General features: G+C 56.5%; 1 protein-coding gene across 12 annotated transcripts; it reads left to right on the top strand.

Annotated features, from left to right (window-relative positions):
* Positions 1–800: 800 nt before the first annotated feature.
* Positions 801–25,020, top strand: Pcnx3 (pecanex 3). 12 transcript variants are annotated; one of them, XM_090347356.1, is made up of 35 exons: positions 801–1,460; positions 1,795–1,982; positions 2,209–2,308; positions 2,436–2,475; positions 2,575–2,670; positions 2,933–4,042; positions 4,483–4,603; positions 4,687–4,865; positions 5,240–5,390; positions 5,737–5,872; positions 9,024–9,184; positions 10,137–10,290; positions 10,549–10,581; positions 10,778–10,949; positions 11,065–11,175; positions 11,435–11,526; positions 11,681–11,790; positions 11,936–12,041; positions 12,114–12,227; positions 12,323–12,473; positions 14,039–14,183; positions 14,503–14,680; positions 15,825–15,933; positions 16,065–16,194; positions 16,499–16,557; positions 16,649–16,864; positions 17,539–17,792; positions 21,381–21,611; positions 21,775–21,878; positions 22,134–22,281; positions 22,379–22,609; positions 22,684–22,958; positions 23,765–23,898; positions 23,981–24,279; positions 24,356–25,020. In XM_090347356.1, the coding sequence occupies exons 1-35, from the start codon at positions 1,308–1,310 to the stop codon at positions 24,548–24,550; spliced, it is 6,186 nt and encodes a 2,061-aa protein (XP_090203482.1). In that variant the 5' UTR covers positions 801–1,307; the 3' UTR covers positions 24,551–25,020. The 12 variants fall into 12 exon arrangements, with proteins under 12 accessions (XP_090203482.1, XP_090203483.1, XP_090203489.1 ...); XM_090347357.1 differs by having other exon boundaries at positions 4,480–4,603; positions 4,690–4,865; XM_090347363.1 differs by having other exon boundaries at positions 4,480–4,603; positions 5,737–5,842; positions 9,063–9,184.
* Positions 25,021–26,121: the final 1,101 nt, after the last annotated feature.

The raw sequence follows: 26,121 nt of genomic DNA, 5'->3' as shown, positions 1-26,121 counted from the left end.
CGTGGTGTGTGGCTGCGAAGCTGCGCGGCTGTGTGATCCATGGTCCCCGAGCTTCCAGTAGGGACCAGACGCTCTGTGTGTGCACAGCTACTGGGACGGGGGTGGGGAAGCCTGGAGGACCGACCGAGCCGACTCTTCCCCTCACCTGGGACACAGTCCGCTTCTTCAAGTCTCTTCCCCAGTGGGAGGACATCTGACACTGCTGTCCAGAACACTCTGCTCGGGACGGGACTCAGAATGAGCGGTGTAGCCCTGGCTATGGCTGGGAAGGCTTGACCTCCTCCCCCGACCCCAAGCTCCTCTCCGATCTGTCACTTTAAGAAAGACGACGCTATCCTAGTCTACTGCTCGACTACTACTGTCTGATCCACACGGTCACTCGCGACTCGTTAGGTCTGGGCTTCATCCGGAACTAGAGGGGGCTCAGAGTAGGAGCAGCGACAGTGACGTCGGCGGTCCGCCCCGCCTCCGTCCTCCCCCCCGCCCCGCGCCCCCCGCCCCCGGTTATTCATTGGAGAAGCTCTGCGCCAATTACTCGGCTGCTACCCTATGGCTCGTCACCTACGCTCCGGGTTCTGCCCGGTGGTCTCCCTCAGGTTAGCCAGGTCTGTGTGTGCGCATGCGCCCCCCCGCCCCAGTGTTGACTCTTCGGGGCCCGACTGCGCAAGCCTGAAGGGATCTCGGCGTCCAGTCGCCGCCGCCGCCGCCACTTGTTTGCGCTTGCGCACTTCTACTGTCGGGTTTTCCTTTTCCGGGTCCTCACTCGGGCTGTCGGGCGCATGCGCCATTGCAGGCTGGCGGCTGGCGGCTTCTTCCGGCCTTCCTTCTAGGCCGGCACAGGCAGCGGCGGGGCGAATGCCGTGCCCCTAGCGAGTGACCTGCGACCCCGGAAGTGGACCTCAGGGTCCGAGGGCTCTCCCCGGTGCGGGGAGAGAGGAGCCGTCGCCCGCCCTCGGAGAGCACCCACTCCACGCCCACCTCTGGATGCCGCCGGCGGGTGCCCGGCCCGCGCCCCGCGCCTGCCTACTGGCTTGGCCCCTCGGAGCGGTTCGGAGCCGCGGGCGGGGGCCGAGACCCCGCCCCTGATGCCGCCCCACCCCTGGGCCGGGGCCTCCCTCCGCTGACCGCCCCGCCCGGCCCCGCCCCCTGCCGGCACCCTCGCCCCGCCGCTCCCCTCCCCCGCGGGGGAGACCATGGCGTGAGCTCGAGGCCGGGCCCCGGGGCCCTCGGGCACCAAGCGGGGCATGGGCCGGGGGCCGCCCCCATGAGGGGCCCGGGAGACGGACGCGCGCAGCAGCGGCGGGGCCATGGGGTCTCAGGTGCTGCAGATCCTGCGCCAGGGGGTGTGGGCCTCGCTCACCGGCGGTTGGTTCTTCGACCCGCACCAGAGCACCTTCTCCAACTGCTTCCACCTTTACGTCTGGATCTTCCTACTCACCTTTCCCTTCTTGCTGTACATGGTGAGACGCTACTGTCATTCGTGCTGGGAAAGAGGGACGGCAGCCCCTGGCAGGGACTGGGACATGGAAAGAGATGAGTCGTTGTAGAATTGGATGTGTATAGAAAGGACGCCATAGTCCCCCTTGGGTGCTTCGGGTGACCTTGAGCCCCTCCTGTAATTTATTTTCCCAGTTAAGCATAAGGCAGGGCCCCCCTCTCCGAGTCTCTCTACTGGTCGCATGTGGGGTGAAACCGCCTTGAGTGTTTGGGAATCATAGCGAGGACGGTGGTGACAGGTAAACCCCAAGAGGTCTGGGCTGTGTAAGAAGGGACCTGACTTACTGCTCCCTCCAGGTCTTACCCCCCAGCTTAGTGGTGGCTGGTGTGTACTGCCTGGTGGTGGCGGTCATCTTCACTGCCATCAAGACTGTGAACTACAGGCTGCATGCCATGTTCGACCAGGGCGAAATCGTGGAGAAGCGCAACTCCACCATGGGAGAACAGGAGGAGGAGCCTGCCCAGGGGGACAGCAGTCTGCCCAGGTGGGTAGGGCACTGGCTAGATTGTAGAATCCAAGGTTGTTGGTGCTTGTCTGCTCCTGAGCCTTGGAGGGTGGAGCAGGCTGAGGGCTCATTGGTTCCTAATGAAAGTGCACACTTGTCCTGCACTAGTCCTGAAGGGACCCTGGGGGAGGAAGAAATGGTGACGATGGTAAGTAGGAATAAAGACGGGAGAAAGTTGCTTCTCTTGACCTGACCTCATTGCCAGGGACCCTGGTGTAGAGATGACAGTGTTCCGGAAAGTGAGTTCCACACCCCCAGTACGCTGCAGTTCCCAGCATTCTGTGTTTGGCTTCAACCAGGTCTCGGTGAGTGGTACCAGTCAGTCCTTGGCTATGGCCACTGCTCTCCTGTAAACCAGTCCCAGTTAAGGCAGGGAACCTGAGTCTGACTCTTGCCCCTTTTGCTTCTTTGTGTCCCTTTCTGTCTGCTCAGGAATTGCTGCCTCGGATGGAGGACTCTGGGCCCCTCAGAGGTAGGTGGCTGCCCCTCGGGGCTAGAATGTGCTGGCATTGAAGGGGCTGGGGTGAGGCTACCGTAAGCCTACTGATAACCTGTGGTGCCGTGGTTGCAGACATTAAGGAGCTGGTGCGAGAGCAAGGCAGCAACAACGTGATCGTCACCTCCGCCGATCGAGAGATGCTGAAGCTCAGTTCACAAGAGAAGCTGAGTGAGTGGGCATAACAAGGAGGGCCTACGTGAAAGGCTACCCGTCCTGTCTTTCCATCACCCCAACTTTGGCTCCATCCTGAGGCTTCCTTCATACTGCTGGCTAGGACCTCCTCAGTGTTCCTGCTCTGGCTGTGTGTGCTCAGGGAAAGCAGAGGCTGTGCCAGCTCCCCAGACACCAGGTTCCCATGCAAAATGTTGTTGTCTCATTTTGTGTGTGTGTGTGTGTGTGTGTGTGTGTGTGTGTCTTTTTTCTCTGGCAGTTGGCGATCTTCCCCAGACACCCCCAGGGGCTATCCCGGACCCCTCTTTTCCCAGCACGGACTCTTCAGAGCGTTCTCCCCTGGCTGGAGATGGAGCTCCCTGGGCGGGGAGCAGTGTGGTGGACACTCCTATGAGTCCCTTATTGAAGGGGAGCCTCAGCCAGGAGCTGAGCAAGAGCTTCCTGACTCTGACCCGGCCTGACCGGACCCTCGTAAGGACCAGCAGCCGAAGGGAACATCGCCGGGGAGCTGGAGGTTACCAGCCCCTGGACCGGCGGGGCTCGAGTGAGCCCATGCCCCAGAAAGCCGGCTCCTCAGATTCATGCTTCAGTGGTACAGACAGGGAGACGCTGAGCAGCTTCAAGAGTGAGAAGACCAACTCAACACATCTGGACAGCCCCCCTGGTGGACAAGCTCCTGAAGGCAGTGACACAGACCCCCCCTCAGAGGCTGAGCTGCCTGCTTCACCAGATGCTGGGGTACCCTCCGACGATACCCTGCGTTCCTTTGACACGGTCATTGGAGCAGGGACGCCACCAGGTCCAACCGAGCCACTCATGGTTGTGCGACCCAAAGACTTGGCCCTGCTCCGGCCTAACAAACGGCGGCCACCTGTGCGAAAACATTCCCCACCCAGCCGTGCGCCCCGACGCCCCCTGCTCGAGGATGAAGACACCAGTGAGGGTAGCGAGCTGAGCCCAGCCTCCAGTCTGCGATCACAGCGCCGTTACAGTACCGACAGCTCCTCTTCTACATCTTGCTACTCTCCTGAGAGCTCCCGGGGTGCAGCAGGAGGGCCTCGGAAGCGCCGGGCTCCTCACGGGGCTGAGGAAGGCACTGCTGTACCCCCTAAGCGGCCCTATGGGACCCAGCGGACGCCCAGCACTGCCAGTGCCAAAACACATGCCCGTGTGCTGAGCATGGATGCGGCAGGGGGGGATGTCCTCAGGGCCCCCCTGGCAGGCTCCAAGGCTGAGCTGGAGGCCCAGGCAGGAGTGGAGCTGGCTACTGGTGAGCCTGCTGTCGTGCCTGCTGAGCCCCGTCGGGGACCTGCTGCCAACCAGCCCGGCTGGCGGGGGGAGCTACAGGAGGAAGGTGCTGTGGGGGGAGGTGAGTGCTGGTTCCAGGGTGGGAGTGGAAGAGAAGAGCTGGGGGTGAGCAGGGGTTTGGGTGGAGCGTGAGCCTCAGGAGGGATGTGGACGTGGACTTGGCGATTGATGTGTGGGCTACCCTTCTTGGGTCAGCAGGGCCCAGCTGCCTGGCTCCAGGTTCCGTGGTTAACACCCGAGCCTCTGTTTCCCGAGGACTCTCATCATCCACGCTCATCTTCCAGGCCACCCGTGGGGCAGGGAAGATCAGTGTCATCCTTATTTCCAAATGAGGAAACCGAGGCACAAGTGGCTATAGATGATCTGGCTGGGCCCCAAGCCAGAATGTTGCTGCACTAGGTCTGACCTTTAGCTCCATGCTGGAGCACGTGCCCCCGCTCGATTTCCCAGCTCTGTTCAAGGCTCTGTCACTTATGCTTGGGGCCCCTTTCTGGTCAGCAGCTGAGGAGACAGGCAAGCGGGACCACTCAAGCAACGTGAGGCGGGCCCAGGCCATCCGCAGGCGCCACAATGCCGGCAGCAACCCCACCCCGCCCGCCTCTGTCATGGGCTCGCCACCCAGGTGAGCATCTGCCGCCTGGGCTGCAGGGCAGAGGGGGCGTCTGGCTTCATGCTGGTGCTAACCCACAACCGGCCCCTCCCCAGCAGCCTGCAGGAGGCTCAGCGGGGCCGAGCTGCCTCTCACTCCCGGGCACTGACACTGCCATCCGCCTTGCACTTCGCCTCTTCACTGCTGCTTACCCGGGCTGGTGCCAATGTGCATGAGGCCTGCACCTTTGACGATACCTCGGAGGGAGCCGTGCACTATTTCTACGATGAGAGCGGTGAGCCCTTTCCTAATCTGCCAGGAACGACTCCCTCCCCACTCAGGCAGCTCGGCCAGCACCTGCACCACTGTCCCCTACTTCTCTCTCAGCCCTCTGGCAGGCGCCTCACCTGTGCTGCTGGTACCATCCTGCAGCATCTCTGAGGCATGGGTGGACTCATCTTCACTCTGCTGACGAGGAAACTGAGGCACAGGCTAAGCAAGTGGTAGAACCGAGAGCCAGATTCAGGGTGGGCTGACCCCAGGACCCAGTCTCTTGGCCTACAGTCCAGCAGAGGCTGGTCCAGCTCTTGGTCCCCAGAGGCTGTGCTGCCATGGCAGGCGACCCATCGCGGGGTTCCTCCTCATTTGTCGGCTTTGATGCTCACGTAGGTCGGGCTGTGGCGCTCCTGTCCCTGACACGCCTCCTCGTCCCCCATACCTCTGTCCCAGGTGTGCGGCGTTCCTACACCTTTGGCCTGGCTGGAGGTGGCTACGAGAACCCTGTGGGGCAGCAGGCCGAGCAGGCAGCCAATGGAGCCTGGTGAGTCTTGGGGGCAGGTCTGTCATAGGTGCCTTGCAGGCTGAGTTTCCGGGGTGTCCCCCGAGCTTGGACTTGTCCTTGCCCCTGTTGGTGAACAGCGGGAGCAGCTCAGACCTAGCAGGGGAGGCGAGAAGTACAGACCTCTAGTGCTCGCTGGCTTTCTGATATTCCAAGTATCCCAGAGAGGAGAGACCAGACTCAACTTGTGAGCCTTTCTCCTCCTGATCCCAGCATCCTGTCCCCCAGTTATGGGACAGGGACCCTCACCCACCTGGCTTCCGTCTCTACCCCTCCCAGTCCCCTGGCTTTCCTGTGGCCTTGCCCCTCATGGTTGCTGTACCCACAGGGACCGCCACTCACATTCCTCTAGTTTCCACTCGGCTGATGTCCCTGAGGCTACGGGAGGTCTGAACCTGCTCCAGCCCCGGCCGGTGGTTCTGCAGGGCATGCAGGTGCGCCGGGTGCCCCTGGAGATCCCCGAGGTGAGGAAAAGCTGCCAAGGGCTGGGCCAGGGGGTAGGGGCAGGGGAGTGAGTTGCTGAGGCTGGCGGAGGTGTTAGGAGGGACAGGCCCCCGAAGGGAGTGTTCCTGGATTCCTCTGACCATCCCAGCCCATGGCAGCCAGCAGAGGGTACACAGCCCTTAGAGCTGAATGGCCCAGGAAGTCCTGCGTGTGCTTTCTGTTTGTGTTGGTACTAGTGCTGGAACTCAGGGCCTCTTGTTTTTGCTTATCTTTTTTGCTTTTGCTCTACCACTTGGGCCATTTCTCTGGTTTCATATTTTTTGTGCTGGCTCTGGGGCTTGAACTCTAGGCCAGGGTTACTGTCATTTAACTTTTTCGGTCAAGGCTAAGTGCTCTGCCACTTGAGCAACACCTCTACTTTCAGCTTTTTTTTTTTTTTCTGGTAAGTTGGAGATAATAGTTTCATGTACTTTCCTGCTCAAGCTGGCTTCCAACCGTGACCATCCGATGTGAGCCTCCTCAGTAGTTAGGATTACGTACTATTTGCTCATATTAATGTGTATTCTGGAGTATTTCCCGACTTTGGAGCAGACTGGTTAACAAGGATGATGGATGGGTTCAACAGCTGAGGGAGAGGCCGCGCAGGGTGCCACGCTGTGGCAGCTGGGTGCTCTTGGTCTGCTTCATAAGTATGAGTTCTTGGGTTGTTTGTTAACACTGTTTTAGTGTACTTCTTGATATGTCCCGTTTTGTTCCTAAAGAGACCCCCATAATTTACACAGTCTATAAATTAGTACCAAGTAACAGGAGTGCACAAAAATAATTGGCCCTTGCTGGGTACCAGTGCTCGTGTCTACAATCCTAGCCACTGCTGAGGATTGCAGTTCAAAGCCAGCCTAGGCAGAAAAGTCTATGAGACTCTTCAGTTTATATCCAAAAAGCTAGAAATGGTGGGGCTGGGAGTTTGGCCTAGTAGTAGAGTACTTGCTTAGTATGCATGAAGACCCGGGTTCAGTTGCTCGGTACCACATATGTAGAAAAGCTGGAAATGGTGCTATGACTAAAGTGGTAGAACAGTAGCCTTGAGGAAAACGCAAGGATACGTCCTAAGTTCAGTTCTCAGGACTGGCCAAAAAAAAAAAAAAGCTGGAAGTGGATATGTGTCCTTGAGCAAAAATAAATAAATAAATAAAAACAAAGCTCAATGCCTAGACCCTAAATCCAATCCCCAGGACCATAGCAAGAATGGTAAAAGCTGGGTGCCAGTGGATCACGAGTGTAATCCTACCTACTCAGGAGACTGAGCTCTGAGGATCATAGTCAAAGCCACCCCAGGCACTAAAGTTTATAAAACCCTTATCTCCAATGAACCCCCAGAAAACTGGAAGTGGTGCTATGGCTCAAGTGGTAGAACACTAGCCCTGAGCTGAAATGCTCAGGGACAGCGCCCTGACCCAGAGTTCAAGCTGGTTCTTAGCTGCAATCCTAGCTACTCTATAGTCAGAGGCAGAAGTTCCATAAGTTTAGGAGTTGGAGGCCAGTCTGTGTATCACAGTGAAACCTTGTCTCATGTAAAACATAACCAGACGGCCGGGAGTTTAGCCTAGTGGTTAAAGTGCTTGCCTAGCATGCACGAAAACCTGGGTTCGATTCCTCGGTACCACATACATAGAAAAACGCCAGAAGTGGTGCTGAGGCTCAAGTGGTAGAGCTCTAGCCTTGAGAAAGTCCAAGGACAGTGCTCAGGCCCTGAGCTCAAGCCCGACTGGCAAAAAAAAAACATAACCAGAAAATTTAAATATGATCTCAGAATTTATAGAGAATAATCATAAGAGGTATGCTCATGTCCCTGATATGCAAGGACTCAGACTATTATAATTAATAAAAAGGTTACATTATATGCATCAGATAGAAGGTCCCTTTCTCATGTCTTGGTCCCCATTTCCCTCCCCACTGTGCGTGGTTTTGGATGCCTTGCTGTACCCTTTCCTTCTTGATGGATTGGGATAATACTGGGATTTTAATTCAGCGCATTGCACTTGGTAGACTTAAACTGTAAACCAAGTCCTTCTTGCTTTCCTTATATTTTACATGGGGTCTTACGTTTTGCTTACTACCTATGCCTTCCCCACTGCTGAGAGCACAGGTATGGGCCACTACTGCCAGCTCATTTGTTGAAATGGGGTCTTGCTAACTTTTCATTTGGACCTCCCTTGAACCTTGATTCTTCTCATTTTGAGCCACTGCACCTGGCATTTATTTTTTATTTAGAACAATACTGGGGCTTGAGTTCCCATCTTTCTTGCTTAGAGCTAGCATTCTACTACTTGAGCTATATCTCCAGTCCAGTCTTTTTTTCTGGTTATTGGAAGTGAAATCTGATAGACTTTTTTTTTTTTTTGGCCAGTCCTGGACTTGGGCTCAGGGCCTGAGCACTGTCCTTGGACTTTCTCAAGGCTAGAGCTCTACCACTTGAGCTTCAGCACCACTTCTGGCTTTTTTTTAATATGTATGTGGTGCCGAGGAATCGAACCTGGGTCTTCGTGCATGCTAGGCAAGCACTTTAACCACTAGGCCAAACTCCCGGCCCCTGATAGACTTTCTTGTCTGGGCTGACTTGAAACCATGATCATCCAGTGCTCAGTCTCTTGTGTAGCTGGACTTGAGGCCTGAGCCACTCTGGTGCTTAGTGCCTTGCCAGCCCGAGGCAGGGGCTGTGTGTCTCAGATTCCTCACTGTTTCCTCAGAGCTCGTCTGCTCGCTGTGCCCCAGGAATGCTTGTTGAATGAATCGTGAAAGTAGTTTGGGACGCAGAGCACCAGCATCGGCGCTCAGACCTCTGCCTCGGGGCCAGGCACTTGCTCCACACTGTCGTGGTCACAGAGTCAGTGGTGGCTCCACCTTGGAGCAAATAGCATGTAGGCCAGGTCCTGAAATCCACTCTGCCTGAGGGGGGGAAGATGGACACAGAAGTCTGTGACTGCCATTCAGCTCTGACCTAGGAACCTGGAGCAAGCTGTTGTGATGGAGGGTCAGGGCGGACCACTGACCAGTAGAAATGGGAATGCTAAGTTTGAAGGAAATGGTCGTCCAGTCCGTTGTGCTGGGGGAAGGGTGGCAATTAGGCTGTGGGGGTGGCCGGGCTGATGGCCGCGGCTGTGGGGACTGCAGTTTGACCTGCTGGACCAGGACTCCCTGCACGAATCCCAGGAGCAGACACTGATGGAGGAGGCGCCGCCCCGAGCCCAGCACAGCTACAAGTACTGGCTTTTTCCTGGCCGGTGGACCTCAGTGCGCTACGAGCGGCTCGCCCTGCTGGCCCTGCTGGACCGGTGAGTTCGCACCTGCCTTGGTCTCTGCCAGAAAGTCCCAGGGCCTTTCAGACTTGCAACCTATTGAGAGTCAGAGAATCTCTCTCTCTCTCTCTCTCTCTCTCTCTCTCTCTCTCTCTCTCTCTCTCTCTCTCTCTCTCTCTCTCTCTCTGTCTCTCTCTCTTTCTTTCTCTCTCTCTCTCGGGGGGAGGGTCAGTATTGTGGTAGGCAGGTACTCTGTCAGTGAGCCACACCTCCAGTCGTTCCCCCCCCCCCCCCCCCCCCGCTTTTTTTGGTGGGACTTGGGACTTGAACTGGCTTGGGAATCTCCCTCAGCTCTTTTGCTCAAGGCTAGCACTCTAACACTTCGAGCTACAATTCCACTTCCAGTTTTCTGGAGTTAATTGGAGATCAGAGTCTCGTGGACTTTCCTGCCTGGATTGGCTTTGAACTGTAATCCTCAGATCTCAGCCTCCTGAGCAGCTAGGATTACAGGCATGAGCCACCCGGGAATAGCTTTTTTTGTGTTTGATTTGAGTTGAAAATTCAACACTATATCCTGTAAACATGATCACAACCTTTTTGTACTTACCCATTTCTTAGAGGAGAAACAGAGGCCCTGACAGTCAGGCGTGGAGGGACCAGATGACATTTGTTGTCTGCTGGTTTGCACTGGTTGTTCTCCTAGCACTGTGCCTCTGTGCTGCTGGAGCCCTGCCTGTGGCATGCCTGAAGCTGTGTGGACACCGTAGACAGACATCCACATGACCTGGAGATGGGCAAGTCCCAGGGCTGGTGGCACTCAGTCTAGACGGACAAAGATTAGACCCATGTGATTGAAAGGGGATGGCTTTGGAGAGCAGGTGACCTGACTTTCACCCCTACCCCAAGCACGGTTCAGAGACTGGCATGAGCAGAGACCCAGGGGTAGTCTTTTAGGAAAGGCTGTTCCATGACTCACCTGTCCCCACAGGACACGGGGGGTGATGGAGAACGTGTTCGGCATTGGGCTAAGCAGCCTGGTTGCCTTCCTGGGGTACCTGCTACTGCTCAAGGGCTTCTTCACCGACATCTGGGTCTTCCAGTTCTGTTTGGTCATCGCCTCCTGCCAGTACTCCTTGCTCAAGGTCAGGCCCTGCTTCCTGTGTCTCTTTACCCCCGCTTCCCAGGCCTTCCCCTCCCCATTAGTCCAGGTGTGAGGGGTGTGAGCTAGGAAGGAAACCAAGTACTTACAGTCACTATAGCCAGCCACCCATCTGACAAGTGGAAACATGGAGGCTCAGGGCACTTCATGGTCCTTGCCATGGTTGCTTGTCACTGTCTGATAGTGGAGCAGGTCCCAGGGCCTCCAACCCTTGTTGCCATCATATTCTTATCTCTTCCAGAGCGTGCAGCCTGATGCAGCCTCTCCCATGCACGTGAGTACCTGTGGAGCTGGGCTTCTGGCCAGAAGATCCTGGGAGAAGATGGGGGGTACGGGCAGAACTCCCATAGCACCCCACCCCCACTCTGCTCTCTCGCTAAGACCCACAGCCAGGCCTGGGGCCTTGCCTGTGCGCATGTGCCTGTGGGGCTTAGTAGGAAAGCTACCTGCCCTCTTGTCTAATTCCCCAGGGCCACAACTGGGTGATTGCCTACAGTCGGCCTGTCTACTTCTGCATCTGCTGTTTGCTCATCTGGCTGCTGGACGCCCTGGGCTCAGCTCAGCCCTTCCCACCTGTCTCTCTCTATGGCCTCACACTCTTCTCCGCCTCTTTCTTCTTCTGTGCCCGAGATGTGGCCACTGGTGAGTCTTCACAGGCCAGAGGTGGGGTGTGAGCCGTGGAGGTGGGGGAAAGCCCTGGAGGGCAGGTCCAGGGGAGGCCAGCGGCTAACCAGCCTTCCTTCCACCTCCCGGCCAGTGTTCACCTTGTGCTTCCCGTTCGTCTTCCTCCTGGGCCTCCTGCCCCAGGTCAACACCTGCCTCATGTACCTGCTGGAGCAGATAGACATGCACGGCTTTGGGGGCACAGGTAGGATGCTCATAGATGGCTCAGACTCGGGCAGGCTGGGATTCCAGGGTCCGCACATTGTGTCTGTGGCCCCAGCCCTTGCTAAGCCTCTGTGACATTGCCATCAACACAGGGGCTCTTTCTTCCTTCTCCTACCCATCCCTCCCCTCCCTGGACAAGTACCCCAAGAGGCCAGCCCTTGGTGGTTGTAGGGCAAAGGGACAGGGGTGAGAGATGCCAGCAGGTAAGAGCAGGGCTTTGTCTTCTTCCTTAAACACAGCTGCCACCAGCCCACTCACTGCAGTCTTCAGCCTTACCCGCAGCCTGCTGGCTGCTGCCCTGCTCTACGGTTTCTGCCTTGGAGCCATCAAGGTAGGGGTGGCCTGCGGTTGGTGGGTCTGCTGAGGCATACCGGGGTTGTGGGAACAGGGCTGTGAAATGAGCTCAGCAGCGGCTTCTCACACGGGTTGCACCCCTGTCCCCAGCGCTTAGCCTCGCCTCCCCTGAGCATGGGTTCTCTCCCCAGACTCCTTGGCCAGAGCAGCACGTCCCTGTCCTCTTCTCCGTCTTCTGTGGCCTCCTGGTGGCGCTGTCCTACCACCTGAGCCGGCAGAGCAGTGACCCCACCGTGCTCTGGTGGGTGCCTATCTGTGCGCACACACGCGCGTGCTGCGTGGGTGTGTGTCTGTGTCTGTGCATGTGCCTTGTGATGGATGGATCACACTGATGGCGGAAGGGGTGACCACCCTAGCCTTGGCACCTGAGTCTTTTTCCTCTCCAGGTCTCTGGTTCGGAGCAAGATCTTTCCAGAACTAGAGGAGCGGAGCCTGGAGACAGCCCGGGCCGAGCCCCCAGACCCCCTGCCAGAGAAGATGCGCCAGTCAGTGGTGAGGGAGTAGAGCTGGTGCAGCGGTGGAGGTGGCGGGCAGGGTGTGTGGCTCAAAGTGGTCGCAGCCAAGCTGTCTTTCCTGGTCCTGCAGCGAGAGGTCCTGCACTCTGACCTGGTGATGTGTGTGGTGATCGCGGTCCTCACTTTCGCCATCAGCGCCAGCACCGTCTTCATCGCCTTGAAGGTTGGTGTGCCAGGCTGCTGGACTGGAAGACCCTCAGGGCCACCGCCGCCTGGTGGCTGAGCCCTGGGCTGAGATCTGGCCTCTCCCTCTTGCAGTCGGTGTTGGGTTTCGTGTTGTACGCCCTGGCTGGAGCCGTGGGCTTCTTCACGCATTACCTACTGCCGCAGCTCCGGAAACAACTGCCCTGGTTCTGCCTCTCACAGCCTGTGCTGAAGCCGCTGGAGTATAGCCAGTATGAAGTGCGAGGTGAGTGACCCCCCATCTGTCCACCATCTCCTGTTTCCTAGGCCTGGCCTGGCCATAGGTTCAGTCTGGAGTGTCATCCAGTGAGGGTTGTGGCTCTCAGCTTAAGATGTCAAAAGACAGGAAGACAGCAAGCCGTTCTTCCTGTGCTGTACACCACTGCCCTGCTCTCTCCTGCCGGGCTCAGCTCCTGCTGGGTCGTCATCCTGCCTAGCTATGAGGAGGTGGGCGAATCTCATGTCCTGAACCGCAAATGTGACCAGTGGACCAGAACTGCCAAGTACTTGTCACTGGGTTCTGTCACAGTTCCAGTCGTCCTCCAGTCTATGTCTGAACACCTTCGTTTGTGATGTGAAGATCCCAGTCCTTGGTGAGGTAGTTTGAAGGAACCAGTTTGAACTTAGGGCCTTGCCCTTGCTTGGTGAATGATCTACCAGTTCTGGCTTTTTGCTGGTCAATTAAGAATAAGTCTCAAGAATTGGTCTACCCAGCTGGCTTTAAACTGCAGTGCTCACATCCCAGCCCCCAGAGTCACTGGGTGCCCGGCCTGCCTGTGTTCATTTTTGAGTAGAGTCTTGAGTTTATGCTTGCTTCAACCATGATCTTCCTCTTCATGTTTGCCACCTATCTGGGATGACAGGCACGGACCGCCGACCCAGCTTTTATTGACTGGTCTCGGCAGCTCTCCCAATCTCTGCATTCTGAGTGGCTGAGATTACAGGTGTGAGCTGTTGTTATTCTTTTTTTTTTGGCCAGTCCTAGGGTTTGGATTCAGGGCCTGAGCACTGTCCTTGGGCTCATTTCTCAAGGCTAGCACTCTACCACTTGAGCCACAGCACCACTTCTGGCTTTTTCTATGTATGTGGTACTGCGGCATTAAACCCGGGTTTTGGAGTATGCTAGGCAAGCTCCTGGCCTCCATTGTTATTCTTAAACAATAGGCGATCTTACCTATAGCTCAGGGTCACTCCATACTTGGCCCCTTTAATGTTATATGTGACCTTGACTGTCATCAGTTGGCATCCGAGAGTTTCCTTCCTTCCTTCCTTCCTTCTTTTCTTTCTTCCTTTCTTTCTTTCTTTCTTTTTCTTGGTCAGTCATGAGGCTTGATCTCAGGGTGTGGGTGCTGTCCCTGAGCTCTTCAGCTCAAGGCTAGAACCACAGTGTCACTTCCAGTTTTCTGGTGGTTAATTGGAAGTAAGAGTCTTATGGCCTTTCGTGCCTGGGGTGGCTTTAACCATGATCCTCAGATCTCAGCCTCCTGAGTAGCTAGGATTACAGGTGTGAGCCACTGTGCCCAGCACATCTGAGAGTTTCTTGGGGGGCTTCACTTCTGCAGGTGGCAAAACAGAATAAAGAGCATGCTCCATAGCATGCCTGGAGCCCATGCGGAGCTAAGTGACACATGGAGCTCTGTCCTACTCCGAGCTCGCAGAGAGCAATCCCTCCCCACTTGCCAGAGTCACTAGGGACCCTGGACAGTCCAAGCCCTGGTTTGCTGGTCCTCTCTGGGCCCCAGGGAAGTGGAGGGCCAGGTGAGAACTGACAGTCCAACTTTCTCACTGCAGGTGCTGCCCAGGTGATGTGGTTTGAGAAGCTGTATGCCATCCTTCAGTGCGTGGAGAAGTACCTCATCTACCCTGCCGTGGTGCTCAACGCTCTCACAGTGGATGCCCACACCGTCGTCAGCCACCCGGACAAGTTCTGCCTCTAGTGAGAACTGTGTGAACTCCCTCTTATCCCATTTGATTCCCATCTGGGGAAACTGAGGCCCAGAAAGGTGGTGAGTGGTACCCAGCAAGCCAAAGTGGAGCCCAGCTTTGCTGTACTCTCCACTCAAGCAGGTGTACCTCCCTTCACCTTCACCCTCGAGACGGCCTGAGCCTGGGCATTACTAGCCCCAGGCTGGCTGGTCCAGCAGAGAACTGGGGCCTACGGTTGTGCTCAGGCCAGGTTAGCAAGAACTGGCGTATTTGTGTCCATTGCTCCCTATGCCCTGCCCATGTCTGAACTGCCTGCTTTATACCCCCAGCTGCCGGGCACTACTGATGACCGTGGCAGGGCTGAAGCTGCTACGCTCAGCCTTCTGTTGCCCACCCCAGCAGTACCTGACCTTGGCTTTCACTGTCCTGCTCTTCCACTTCGACTACCCACGTCTCTCCCAGGGCTTTCTGCTCGACTACTTCCTCATGTCCCTGCTTTGCAGCAAGGTGAGCCACTGCCTCAAGTCCAGGCTGATTGATCAGAACACAGCAGAACTCTGCTGCCTGGCTCGGGGAGGAAAACCCAAGGTCTGTGGCACTACCGCCACCACTCACCAGCCTTGTGGGCCTTCCAGCAGCTCCTGGAGGAAGGGGCTGCTCCACCCTCTCCTTGCAGAGAGAAGCTAAGGCTTAATGAGAGTGGTTGTTCAGCTTGTCCAGAGACTTAGCGTTGAGCCCAAAATCTGACCCCAGCTCTGTCTGGCCCCACAACTGCGTTCCTCACAAACAGGTAGCATTGGTAGGACCCGGTCTTATCCTCTGGAAGCCTCAACGTTGTGCCCTCCTCCAGTCCTGGAGACCAGTTCAAGGCTGAGTTCCAGAAATTCCCAGACCCTAGCCCTGGGAGTGAAGCTCTATTAGGCTGTGGGTCACAAACTACTACTACTTCTTTTTTGGCCAGTCCTGGAGTTTAAACTCAGAGCCTGGGCACTGTCTCCTCTTTGCTCAAGGATACATAGCACTCTTCAGCATTTTCAGGCTTCATGCATGCTAGGCAAGCACTCTATCACTAAGCCACATTCCCGGCCTTTTTTTTTGTCTTTTCTTTTTTGGTACTGGCGATCGAACTCAGGATGCTGCACTTACTAGCCAAGTGCTTTGCCACTGGGCTATGTCTCAGCCTTTACAAACTACCATTTCTTGCACTGAACTGAAGGCCTGCCATGGTGGCTGGGACCTCGCGCAGGCCTGAGTCTTGCTTGCTTGCCTGACCAGATTGGTGAGCATTCAGATTGTATACCCATCAGAGCCCAGGGTCTGTGGCTGTCTCTTGACATTCAGTACCACCATGCAGGCCCGGCCTTACCGCCTTATTCAGCCACATGACCCGCTCATGTCATTTACCTTTCTGTTTTCTCTAACCCTCTGTGAAATGGGAAGTTCCTAGGCCCGTCCTAAGAAGTAAATGCCTAGCCCTCTTTTAGAGCTCAGCTATTTGTGGTATTGGGTGCCTCACGTCAGATCCAGAGAAAAAGGGCCAGGGGCCTGGCAGCCACTGGACAGTGAGGCATGGTGTCTGCAGGTGGGGCAAATCCCACCACCATGAATGACCCTGTGTGTTTTCTATTGCTGATTCTCCTGACGCTGCCAGCTGTGGGACCTGCTGTACAAACTGCGCTTTGTGCTGACCTACATCGCGCCCTGGCAGATCACCTGGGGTTCAGCCTTCCATGCCTTTGCCCAGCCCTTCGCTGTGCCACGTACCCAGCCTCTGCACTGTTGAGGGTGGGGTGTGTGGGAAAGGCTACTGCCTGGGCCGTGGGAGGAGTGGCGGTGAGGGGAAGGAGGATGGGGGTCCACGGTGCCTGCTGCCTCCTTGACTTGTGCCCAGACTCGGCCATGTTGTTCGTCCAGGCCCTGCTGTCAGGGCTGTTCTCCACGCCACTCAACCCCCTCCTGGGCAGCGCTGTCTTCATCATGTCCTACGCGAGGCCTCTCAAGTTCTGGGAGCGTGACTACAAGTGAGTCTACTGAAGACAAGTTGCTGCTGTGCAGGGCAGGAAGGGAGGACCTTGGAACCCAGGCCAGATGGGTCCTGGGAAGGAGCTCCCATACCAAGGGTGTGAGTGCCTGGCTGCAGAGAGGAGGCCTGAGGTTGTAGATCCAGTGAGGGTAAAACCCGTGCCAGGCTGAGGCATCAGGGAGGCAGGCCTCTCAGTCCCCTCCTGAGAGCTGCAGTGGTGCTGTCATGGATGGCCCCTGCTCACAGCTCAGGGAGGGCAAGCAGAACTTGTCACCTTCTGCTGACATGTTCTTTCTCAACAGCACTAAACGTGTGGATCATTCCAACACCCGCCTGGTGACACAGCTGGACAGGAACCCCGGTGCGTACCCAGCTGTCTGGGGGCTTAGAGGGTAGAGCCTCCCCTGGAGGGATCCTCACCACTTGGTCCATTTCTCCATTCTGGGTCCTAGGCGCTGATGACAACAACCTCAACTCCATCTTCTATGAGCACTTGACGCGCTCGCTGCAGCACACGCTGTGTGGGGACCTGGTCCTGGGCCGCTGGGGCAATTATGGCCCCGGGGACTGCTTCGTCCTGGCCTCCGACTACCTCAATGCGCTCGTGCACCTCATCGAGGTTGGCAATGGCCTCGTTACCTTCCAGCTGCGTGGCCTTGAGTTCCGGGGTGAGCTGCAGAGCCGAGCTTGGCGGGGTGGGACCCTGGGTCGGGCAGTGCATGGCCTCTCAGTTCCAGATCTGTTTGCCTTGGCTGACCCGGAGACCAGGGGCAAGACAATCTTTCTTTTCTTTTTTTTTGGTCAGTCACAGGACTTGAACTCTGGGCCTGGGCGCTGTCCCTGAGCTCTTCAGCTCAAGGTTACTGCCCTACCCCTTGAGCCACAGCACCACTTTCAAGACAGTCTTTCTTGCTATGACTTTTCCAGTCTCATCTGTGAGGTACTTGGCCTCTGCTGTCCACACCCCTTCTGGGTGCTGCCTTTGAGTCCATCGTGATCCCACAGATGGCTGCATTGAAAGCTCGGGCCTAGAACTTTGGGTACTCAGTAAACCAGGGACCATACACAGCCCTGGATGAGTAAGCTAGCTCCTTGCTTTGAGCAATTTGTGCATGTTCGATGCCAGCTTCAGAGGCAATGCAGGGATGCAGGGGCTCTGAAGTACCTCATGAGCACTGACCTTGAACGAGTCACTTGGACTGAAGGAGGTCAGTTCATTCAGTGACCTTTACTCACAGTGTTATAGGATGGTGGCAGCAGGTCTTAATGCCTTGTTGGGCACTTGCTGGGGGAGGCAGCGATTGTCGTGATGGCCCCTGACGGGGAACCCCTTCCTTCTCAGGCACATATTGCCAGCAGCGTGAGGTGGAGGCCATCACCGAAGGCGTGGAGGAAGATGAAGGCTGCTGCTGCTGCGAGCCCGGCCACCTGCCCCGGGTCCTGTCCTTCAATGCTGCCTTTGGGCAACGCTGGCTGGCCTGGGAGGTGACGGCCAGCAAGTACGTGCTGGAGGGGTACAGCATCAGTGACAACAACGCCGCCTCCATGCTGCAGGTCTTCGACCTCCGCAAGATCCTCATCACCTACTATGTCAAGGTATGCTGGGCAGGTCTGAAGAGGGGGCGCCCGGACCCTCTGGTGAATGCCCAGGGCATCCCAAGAGCTGTCTGTCTTCTGCAATGCTGGGAGAGGAAAGGAGAGTCATGGGGCTTGGACTCTAGGCCTGGGCACAGTCCCTGAGCATTTCTGCTCTAGGCTACCATCCCACCCCTTGAGCCTCGGCACCACTTCTGGTTTTCTAGTGGTTAATTGGAGATAAGAATACACGGTCTTCAGTGCCCACACTGGCTTTGAACCTCGATCCTCAGATCTCAGCCTCCTGAGCTGCTAGGATTGCAGGCGTGAGCCACCGCACTCCGCAGGGCCTTGAGACTTTAAGCACCCTTCATTGTGCCACCACTGGGCAACAGGAACAGAGACCGTTGGGGCCCTCTGATTGGGGGTTCAGGATGGGGAGTATCCATTAACCCCTCCAGGCTTGCTTTGGGTGGTAGATGTAGGGAGCAGGTGGGCAGTTCATGTGCAGAGCTGCTAGGCTGCTGCCCGAGAGCAGCTTCGGCCATTCCAGCATTTTTCCACGTGCTCCCAGGAAGATTTGCAAGGCTTCCCCCGGATCACCCAGGACCAATGTCTTAGCCTCTTCCCTCTTTCCGTCTATCTCAAGTAGTGCCTTTGCCCTGCTCAACTCGCTGCCTTCCTCGGCCCCACTCAAAGCCACACCTAGCGCCCTGACCACTGTAACCAGCCACCAGACATGTGGAAGTTCACTCTCCCAAGGAAAGCCAACTCGCCACAAACTCAGTAGAATTGGAGCTGGCATTCGATGCTGGTGGCTTATGCCTGTAATCCTAGGTACTCGAAGCTAAGATCTGAGAATTATGGTTTGAAGGCAGCCTGAGGAAGAAACTCCATGAGACTTTTATCTCCAATCAACTACTGAAAAAGTTGGAAATGTAGGGGCCGGGAGTTTGGCCTAGTGGTTAAAGTGCTTGCCTAGCATGCATGAAGACCCAGGTTCGATTCCTTGGTACCACATACATACAAAAAAGCTGGAAGTGGTGCTGAGGCTCAAGTGGTAGAGCTCTAGCCTTGAGAAAGTCCAAGGACAGTGCTCAGACCCTGAGCTCAAGCCCACGACTGGCCAAAAAAAAAAAAAAAAGTTGGAAATGTAGCTGTGGTTCAAGTGGTAGAGGGCCAACTTTGCGTGAAAGAGCTAAGGGACAGTGCCCAGGCTCTCAGTTCAAGCCCCAGTACTGGAACACACTCATGCACACGCACATGCACATACACGCACTCTCTCACATACACCACACACACACACACACACACACACACACTTCTCATTCTCTGTCTCTCTCTCCCTCTCCCCACCCCCACCCTCACCCCCCCACTACATACACACACAAAGTGGGGCTGGTAGAGGTACCTGGAGGGTGTGTGGAGGGTAGTCTAGATGGACAGACAGGGCAGGGCTGACAGCTGTGTGGCAGTCTTAGCCCATTGGCAGTGGGGGCTGTGTCCTCTCCAGCCTTCCATGCTGGTTAGACTGGGCCCTCCCCTTCCTGTGCAGTTTTGACCACACCTGAGGGCCTTGTGTCACCACCTACACTTTGAGCTTCCTATGGGAGCCACTGAGCATGGTGGGTGAGAGAAGAGGTTCAGCCCCTATGGCCACAGAGCCATCGGCCCTGGAGTCATCTGCAGACAAGCCTTGCACTTGGTGCCCTTGGCGTGCTCCTGCCAGGCGTGTTTATGATCCTGTGGCGTCCTCTAGTGACCCTTGGGAAGGTGGAGCCAGTGCGATGGGCCCATTACATTGGGGGCCACAACCCACAGAGCTGCTCCTACAGACAGCTAATCATGGTCCCGAGCTCATGTGTTCCTCAGAACGTGTCCTGGTAGCAGCAGCCCAGGGTAGCTGCCACGTGGACCACAGATGACTAACCTTCATTTCCCCAGTGGTCTTCTGGAGAGGCACAGACATCCGTGGCAGTGGCTGAAGACAGCCATGCGCTAATGTGGGTTACACCAACTCCTCTGCCTCCAAAGTGTTCCCTCTCTGTGCTCATGCCCAGATTATAGAGGTGCTGTGTAGAACTAGACGTGTTGTCTAGGCAGAAGGACCAATCTGCAGCCTGAAGCTGCCCCAAAGCCATGCTGTGTCCATTAATCCATTAGGAGTCTTCCCTCTTAAGGCCGGGAGTTTGGCCTAGTGGTAGAGCGCCTGCCTAACGTGAATGAAGACCCGGGTTTAATTCTTCAGAACCGCAGACATAGAAAAAAGCCAGAAATGGTGCTGAGGCTCAAGTGGTAGAGCTCTAGCCTTGAGAAAGCCCAAGGACAGTGCTCAGGCCCTGGGCTCACGCCCAGGACTGGCAAAAAAAAAAAAAAAAGAAAAAAAAAGAAAAGTCTTCCCTCTTAAAGCAGCCTAGCCCTCCCACCTGCCTCTGCCAAGGCCACTGGGGGCCATGAAACCCCATGTGTGAAGGATCGATGAAGTCCCTGTAATACATGTTGTCCCAGAGAGCAGGGAGCCCAGGCTTTCCCCAAAGTGTGTCCTGGCCATTTTGGCTTCCTCATCTTCCCACAGCCACCCCTACTTCAGGATCCCCTCTGCCTGGGCGTCCTGCTCATGGTCAGTTATACCACCGTTTACACAGTCTGAGGGCCAGCACCATTGGCTCCAGCCTTGGGTGGCACCTAGAATCTTCCTAACCTTATTGGCTGCCAACCCATACACTCTCCACCCGTCCCAGCTGTGCTGGCTGCCACCCTTCTGAAAGCTCCTCCCTGTGCTCAGACCTTGCTTTAATACCAGCAGGACCATGAGTGTATACTGTGTGTGTGTGTGTGTGTGCACGCGCGTGTGTTCCTGGGGCTTAACCCAGGGCCTGGGTGCTGTCCCTAAACTTCGTTTGCTCATTGCTCAAGGCTAGTGCTCTGTACTTGAGCCACAGTTCCACTTCCGGCTTTTTTTGGTGCTTCGTTTGAGATAAGAGTCTCATGGACTTTCCTGCCTGGGTTAGCTTTCAACTATAATGCTTAGATCTCAGCCTCCTGGGTAGCGAGGATTACAGGTGTGAGCCACTGGCACCCAACCCAACAAGGCCTTTTTAACCAGTGGGTCAGGAGCTCCCATCCGTAGCAGGGTGTGTATGCCTCTGGCTAGCTTTTTGAAGATCAGCCCTGTGACTGCTGTGCTTCATCTGCCTAAGGCACTGTGATGCAGGGCACGTAGTCTCTGGCCTGTAGGCGGCCCTGCTACTTCAGCCTGACTCTTCTTGCATGAGATCTGGATTCCACACAGAGTCTTCAAGTTCCAGCTCAGTCTGCCCCACGCAACTGTGGCCAGGGCTCAGTTCCCCTTAGCGATTCAGGTGTGGTATGATGGAGGGAGGGGGAAGTTGAGACCGCCTGAACCTCTGCCACAGCGTAGGACCTTCCGGGCCCCTCTCATCCGGGGCATCTCTGCAGCCTTTCACTGTCCACCCTGGCCCAGTGGAGGGAAGCGTACTCGTCCATGTGGCTTTGGAGAGCTGGGCAGGGCTGCAGGAGGCAGTCTCCTGAGTTGCACTAGAGCCCAGTAGCCTCCCTCACACCTGATATCTGCCCCTCCTCTCCCAGAGCATCATCTACTACGTCAACCGTTCCCCAAAGTTGGAGGCCTGGCTGAGCCATGAGGGCATCGCAGCTGCCCTGAGGCCTGTGCGGGCCCCAGGCTACGCTGATTCAGACCCCACGTTCTCACTAAGCGTGGATGAGGACTACGATCTTCGACTCTCGGGCCTCTCCCTGCCCTCCTTCTGTGCTGTGCACCTTGAATGGATCCAGTACTGTGCCTCCCGGCGAGGCCAGGTTAGGCTGCCACTACCCTGGGGCGCTGGGAATCTGGGCTTCCCACTTCTCCCTCCCTGCTCCCACTTGGCTGTTCCCTTGGCCTGGGCCCTGACCCTCACCCCAGGTTCCCAGTCCCAACATTGAGCTGGGCTCTGGGACTGGGGGGTGGTTTGTGTCACAGCCTGTGGACCAGGATTGGAACTCGCCACTCGTCACCTTGTGTTTTGGCCTGTGTGTGCTGGGCCGGCGGGCCCTGGGGACAGCCTCACACAGCATGTCCGCCAGGTGAGTGCTCATGCCCACCTGGGCCTACTTTTTCCCCTCCTCCACCCTCCCACATAGTGACTGGTGTTTCTGAAAGCCAAGCTGGTCCTTGGTGTGGCATGGGTGACCCCGATTGCTTCTCACTGCCCTGTGAGGGACGTGAGCAGAGACCAGCCTCCTGGGCAAAATGGGGAAACTGAAGGCAAGGGAGGGCTCAGCTCAGATCATTTGGGACTGGCTCTTCCCACGTCACTCCCCTGTTCCTTCCCACGGCAGCTTGGAGCCCTTCCTCTATGGCCTGCACGCCCTATTCAAGGGGGATTTTCGCATCACCTCCCCCCGGGACGAGTGGGTCTTTGCAGACATGGACCTGCTTCACCGGGTAGTGGCACCTGGGGTTCGCATGGCCCTCAAGCTTCACCAGGTGGGAGAGGTGTGCCCAAGCAAGGTGGGAAGGGGGGAGATGAGGCTCCTCCCCAGGGAAAGGTCCTTGACCCCCAGCCTCCCGCCCTCCCCGCCAGGACCACTTCACATCCCCAGATGAGTACGAGGAGCCCTCAGCCCTGTATGACGCCATTGCAGCCAACGAGGAGCGGCTGGTCATCTCCCACGAGGGGGACCCGGCCTGGCGCAGCGCCATCCTGAGCAACACACCCTCCCTGCTGGCTCTGCGCCACGTCATGGACGACGCGTCCGACGAGTACAAGATCATCATGCTCAACCGGCGCCACCTCAGCTTCCGAGTCATCAAGGTGGGGCCTGCCGCTTCCTGCCGCCGCCTGCCCCTCCCACCTCAGCCCCTGACCCTTGGTGTGGCTCCCCACAGGTGAACAGAGAATGCGTGCGAGGCCTGTGGGCCGGGCAGCAGCAGGAGCTGGTGTTTCTGCGCAACCGTAACCCTGAACGAGGAAGCATCCAGAATGCCAAGCAGGCGCTCCGGAACATGATCAACTCCTCCTGCGACCAGCCGCTTGGCTACCCCATCTACGTGTCACCCCTTACCACCTCGCTGGCCGGCAGCCACCCGCAGCTGCGGGCGCTGTGGGGCGGCCCCATCAGCCTGGGTGCCATTGCCCGGTGGCTCCTGCGCAGCTGGGAGAGGTGAGCCCTGCCCCGCTGCTCCGGCCATGAGACCTCACGCCCAGCAGGGGGGTGCTGGGCTTCCAGGGGTGAAAGGTGAGGTGCAGGGAAGAGAGGGCCACCCCAAGGTCATGGAATGAGGTCATTCTGGATCCAGGGCTCGAACCTGAGATTAACCCCTCCCAGAGAGCACCCAGAGCTGGTAGTTAGTGCCTGTGCCTGTCTTTCCTCTTTGAGCCAAAAGCTCTGTAAAGTAGGCAAAACATTTCTGAAGATGAGGACTCTGAGGGCCAGGAGTTTGGCCTAGTGGTAGAGTGCTGGCCTAGTATGCACAAAGACCCGGGTTCAATTCCTCAGTACCACATACGTAGAAAAAGCCAGACGTGGTGCTGTGGCTCAAATGGCAGAGTGTTAGTTTTGAGGGTGAAAAGAAAAAAAGTACAAGGACGGTGCTCAGGCCTTGAGTTCAAGCCCCAGGACTGGCAAAAATAAATTTAAAAAATAAAAAAGATGAGGAGGGCCGGGAGTTTGGCCTAGTGGTAGAGTGCTTGCCTAGCATGCACGAAGACCCGGGTTCGATTCCTCGGTACCACATACATAGAAAAAACTGGAAGTGTGCCGTAGCTCAAGTGGTAGAGCTCTAGCCTTGAGAAAGTCCAAGGACAGTGCTCAGGCCCTGAGCTTAAGCCCAGGACTGGGGGGAAAAAAAAAAAGATGAGGACCCTGGGGCTTCTCATGACTTGTTGTGGGGCTGGAGGCTTGTGCTTGCCAGGCCCCTGGCCTCAACCCTGTGTCCCCTCTAACCCTTCCCCACCTGCCACCCTTAGGCTGCACAAGGGCTGTGGCGCTGGATGTAATAGCGGCGGCAACGTAGATGACTCTGACTGTGGTGGGGGGGGTGGCCTGACCTCCCTCAGCAATAACCCCCCCTTGGCACACCCCACACCTGAGAACACAGCAGGTGAGCGGGGAAGGCCGGGTTGGACCATGGGTCAGGGCTGCAGGCCAGCTGAAGTCTCTGCCCTCTTATCTGTCTCCTACAGGCAGTGGTGAGCAGCCTCTCCCATCAGGCCCTGGCTGGGGGCCTAGGCCCTCTGTCAGCAGCTCCGGGGATGGGCGGCCTCCCCCTCTGCTGCAGTGGCCCCCTCCTCGGCTCTCGGGACCACCACCCGCCTCCCCTGCTCTCACTGAGGTTCCCCGGCCCTCAAGGCCCCCTGGCCCTGGGCTCCTCAGTTCTGAGGGGCCCAATGGGAAGTGGAGCCTTGGGGGTCGGAAGGGACTGGGAGGATCCGATGGGGAGCCAGCCTCAGGGAGCCCCAAAGGAGGCACCCCCAAGTCTCAGGTAAGGAGTCTCTGGGAGAATTGAGTCAGAGGACACTTGGGTCTGTTGCCCGCCAACTGGGTCTTCTCCCACCCAGGTGCCTCTAGACCTCAGCCTCAGCCCCGACGTGAGCTCCGAGGCCTCACCTCCCAGAGCAGCCCAGGACATTCCTTGTTTGGATAGCAGTGACACCAAGAGTGGTACACCCACCGGGCCCCCAGGCGACTGGCCCGCCCCTGCCGAGGAGCGCAAGAGCCCAGCCGCACAGCCCTTGCTGGAACACCAGTACTGACTGGCCTGGCGCCCACTGGACCTGTCCCAGGACCCAAGGACTCGGACTCGCTCTGCTGCCTCTGGCCCTCCCGTTGGACCACAGAACTGAGTAGTTTTGGCTCCCAAGTCTGAACCCTGACCTCTGTCTGCCTCAACCTGGAGTACCAGAACTGAATGGCCCAGACCTCTGACCTTGACCTCTGATCTCTCCCTAATTCATGGCCTGGGTGCTCTAAGCTGAGGTAGACAGCCTTCCAGCCAGGCCCCAAGAGCCAAACCCATGGGCTGGTCCCTCTTTGAGCCTGTGACCAGGACTGACTCGACTCTGCCCTGGGCCTGCACTGCCTGAAAGGCTGGTCCCCGTGGCCTGGACCTGGGGACTGAAATGTGGCAAGGCTGGTTTGTTTGTTTCTTTTTTTCTTTTTCTTTTTTTTTTTTTTTCTTCTGTGCTTCAGAGACACCAAATTAATAACACTATTTTTGATTTTGGTTGGCAGTTTCTTCTTCTCTCGGGGGACGAGTTCAGCGTGGTGGTGGAGGTGGTCAAGTTAGAAGGAAGGATGTGGGGTTGAGGAATGAATGTCACAGCTCAAGGTGGGGAGCAGATGAACCAGATCCCCTCCCCCACAAGCCTATTCGCCTCACAAAGCTTAATGTAAAGATTGCTGGCTTCCATTTCCCTGTATAGGCAGAGGACTGTAGGTCTAGTGGCTCCCACATATATCTAGGCCTACGCCTTCCTCTGAACCTCAGTTGTCCAAGCCTTAGTGAGACAATAGGACCTGTGTAATGGAGCCTGGTGCTGGTGGCTCATGCCTGTAATCCTAGCTATTCAGGAGGCTGAGATCTGAGGATTGCAGTTCAAAGCCAGCCCAGTCACTGATGTCTGTGAGACTCTTAGTTCCACCTGACCACCAGAAAGCCAGAAATGGCACTGTGGCTCAAGTGATAGAATGCTAGCTTTGAGCTAAAGAGCTCAGGGATAGCATCCAGACCCAGAGTTACGACGAACCAAAAAGAAAAAGAATAATGGGCTTTCCAAGGACTGGTGGCTTACCCCTGAAATCCCTAGTTACCTATAGGCTGAAATCTGAGGATCAAGGTTCAAAGCCACCCTGGGAAGGAAAGTTTGTGAGGCTTATCTCTAGTTAACCACCAAGGAGCCAAAGTGGAGCTGTGGCTCAATCAGTAGAGTGTTAGCCTTAAGCAAAAAAGCTACAGGATAATGCCTTTGCCCTGCATTCAGGCCCTGGGTCTACTGTAGACACATACATGTGTGCTTGCACACACATACACACAATAAATAGGCTGGATTCCCATTCTTAACCCTTGCCAGTGAGGAGTCTGAGACCTGGAAGATTATGGTTGGAAGCCAGCCTGGATAGAAAAATCTAGAACACCATCGGCACTTACTAGCAAAACACTAGACTGCAGATGTAGCTCAAGTGGTAGAGCACCAGCTGTGAATAACCAAGTTGAGCAAAAGAGGGGCCTGGGAGTGATGTTGCACTTTTAAAGTAATCCCAGGTAGTCAGGAAGTGGATGGAAGAGCTCAGTCACAGACCTCTCAGGGCAAAGCTAGAGACCCTA

This window comes from Megascapheus bottae, chromosome 16 (genome assembly GCF_031878675.1).
Source record: "Megascapheus bottae isolate mThoBot1 chromosome 16, mThoBot2.hap1, whole genome shotgun sequence".
Classification (NCBI taxonomy): domain Eukaryota; kingdom Metazoa; phylum Chordata; class Mammalia; order Rodentia; family Geomyidae; genus Megascapheus; species Megascapheus bottae.
The sequence above is the reverse complement of the archived record's forward strand: the minus strand, read 5'-3'. Positions and strand labels throughout refer to the sequence as shown.

Coding starts and splice junctions, on each gene's coding strand:
- Pcnx3 (XM_090347355.1), top strand. CDS start 1,308: ATGGGGTCTCAGGTGCTGCAGATCCTGCGCCAGGGGGTGTGGGCCTCG. Junction 4,043..4,479: donor GGAAGGTGCTGTGGGGGGAG/GTGAGTGCTGGT, acceptor CTTTCTGGTCAG/CAGCTGAGGAGACAGGCAAG. Junction 16,558..16,648: donor ACAGCTGGACAGGAACCCCG/GTGCGTACCCAG, acceptor TCTGGGTCCTAG/GCGCTGATGACAACAACCTC.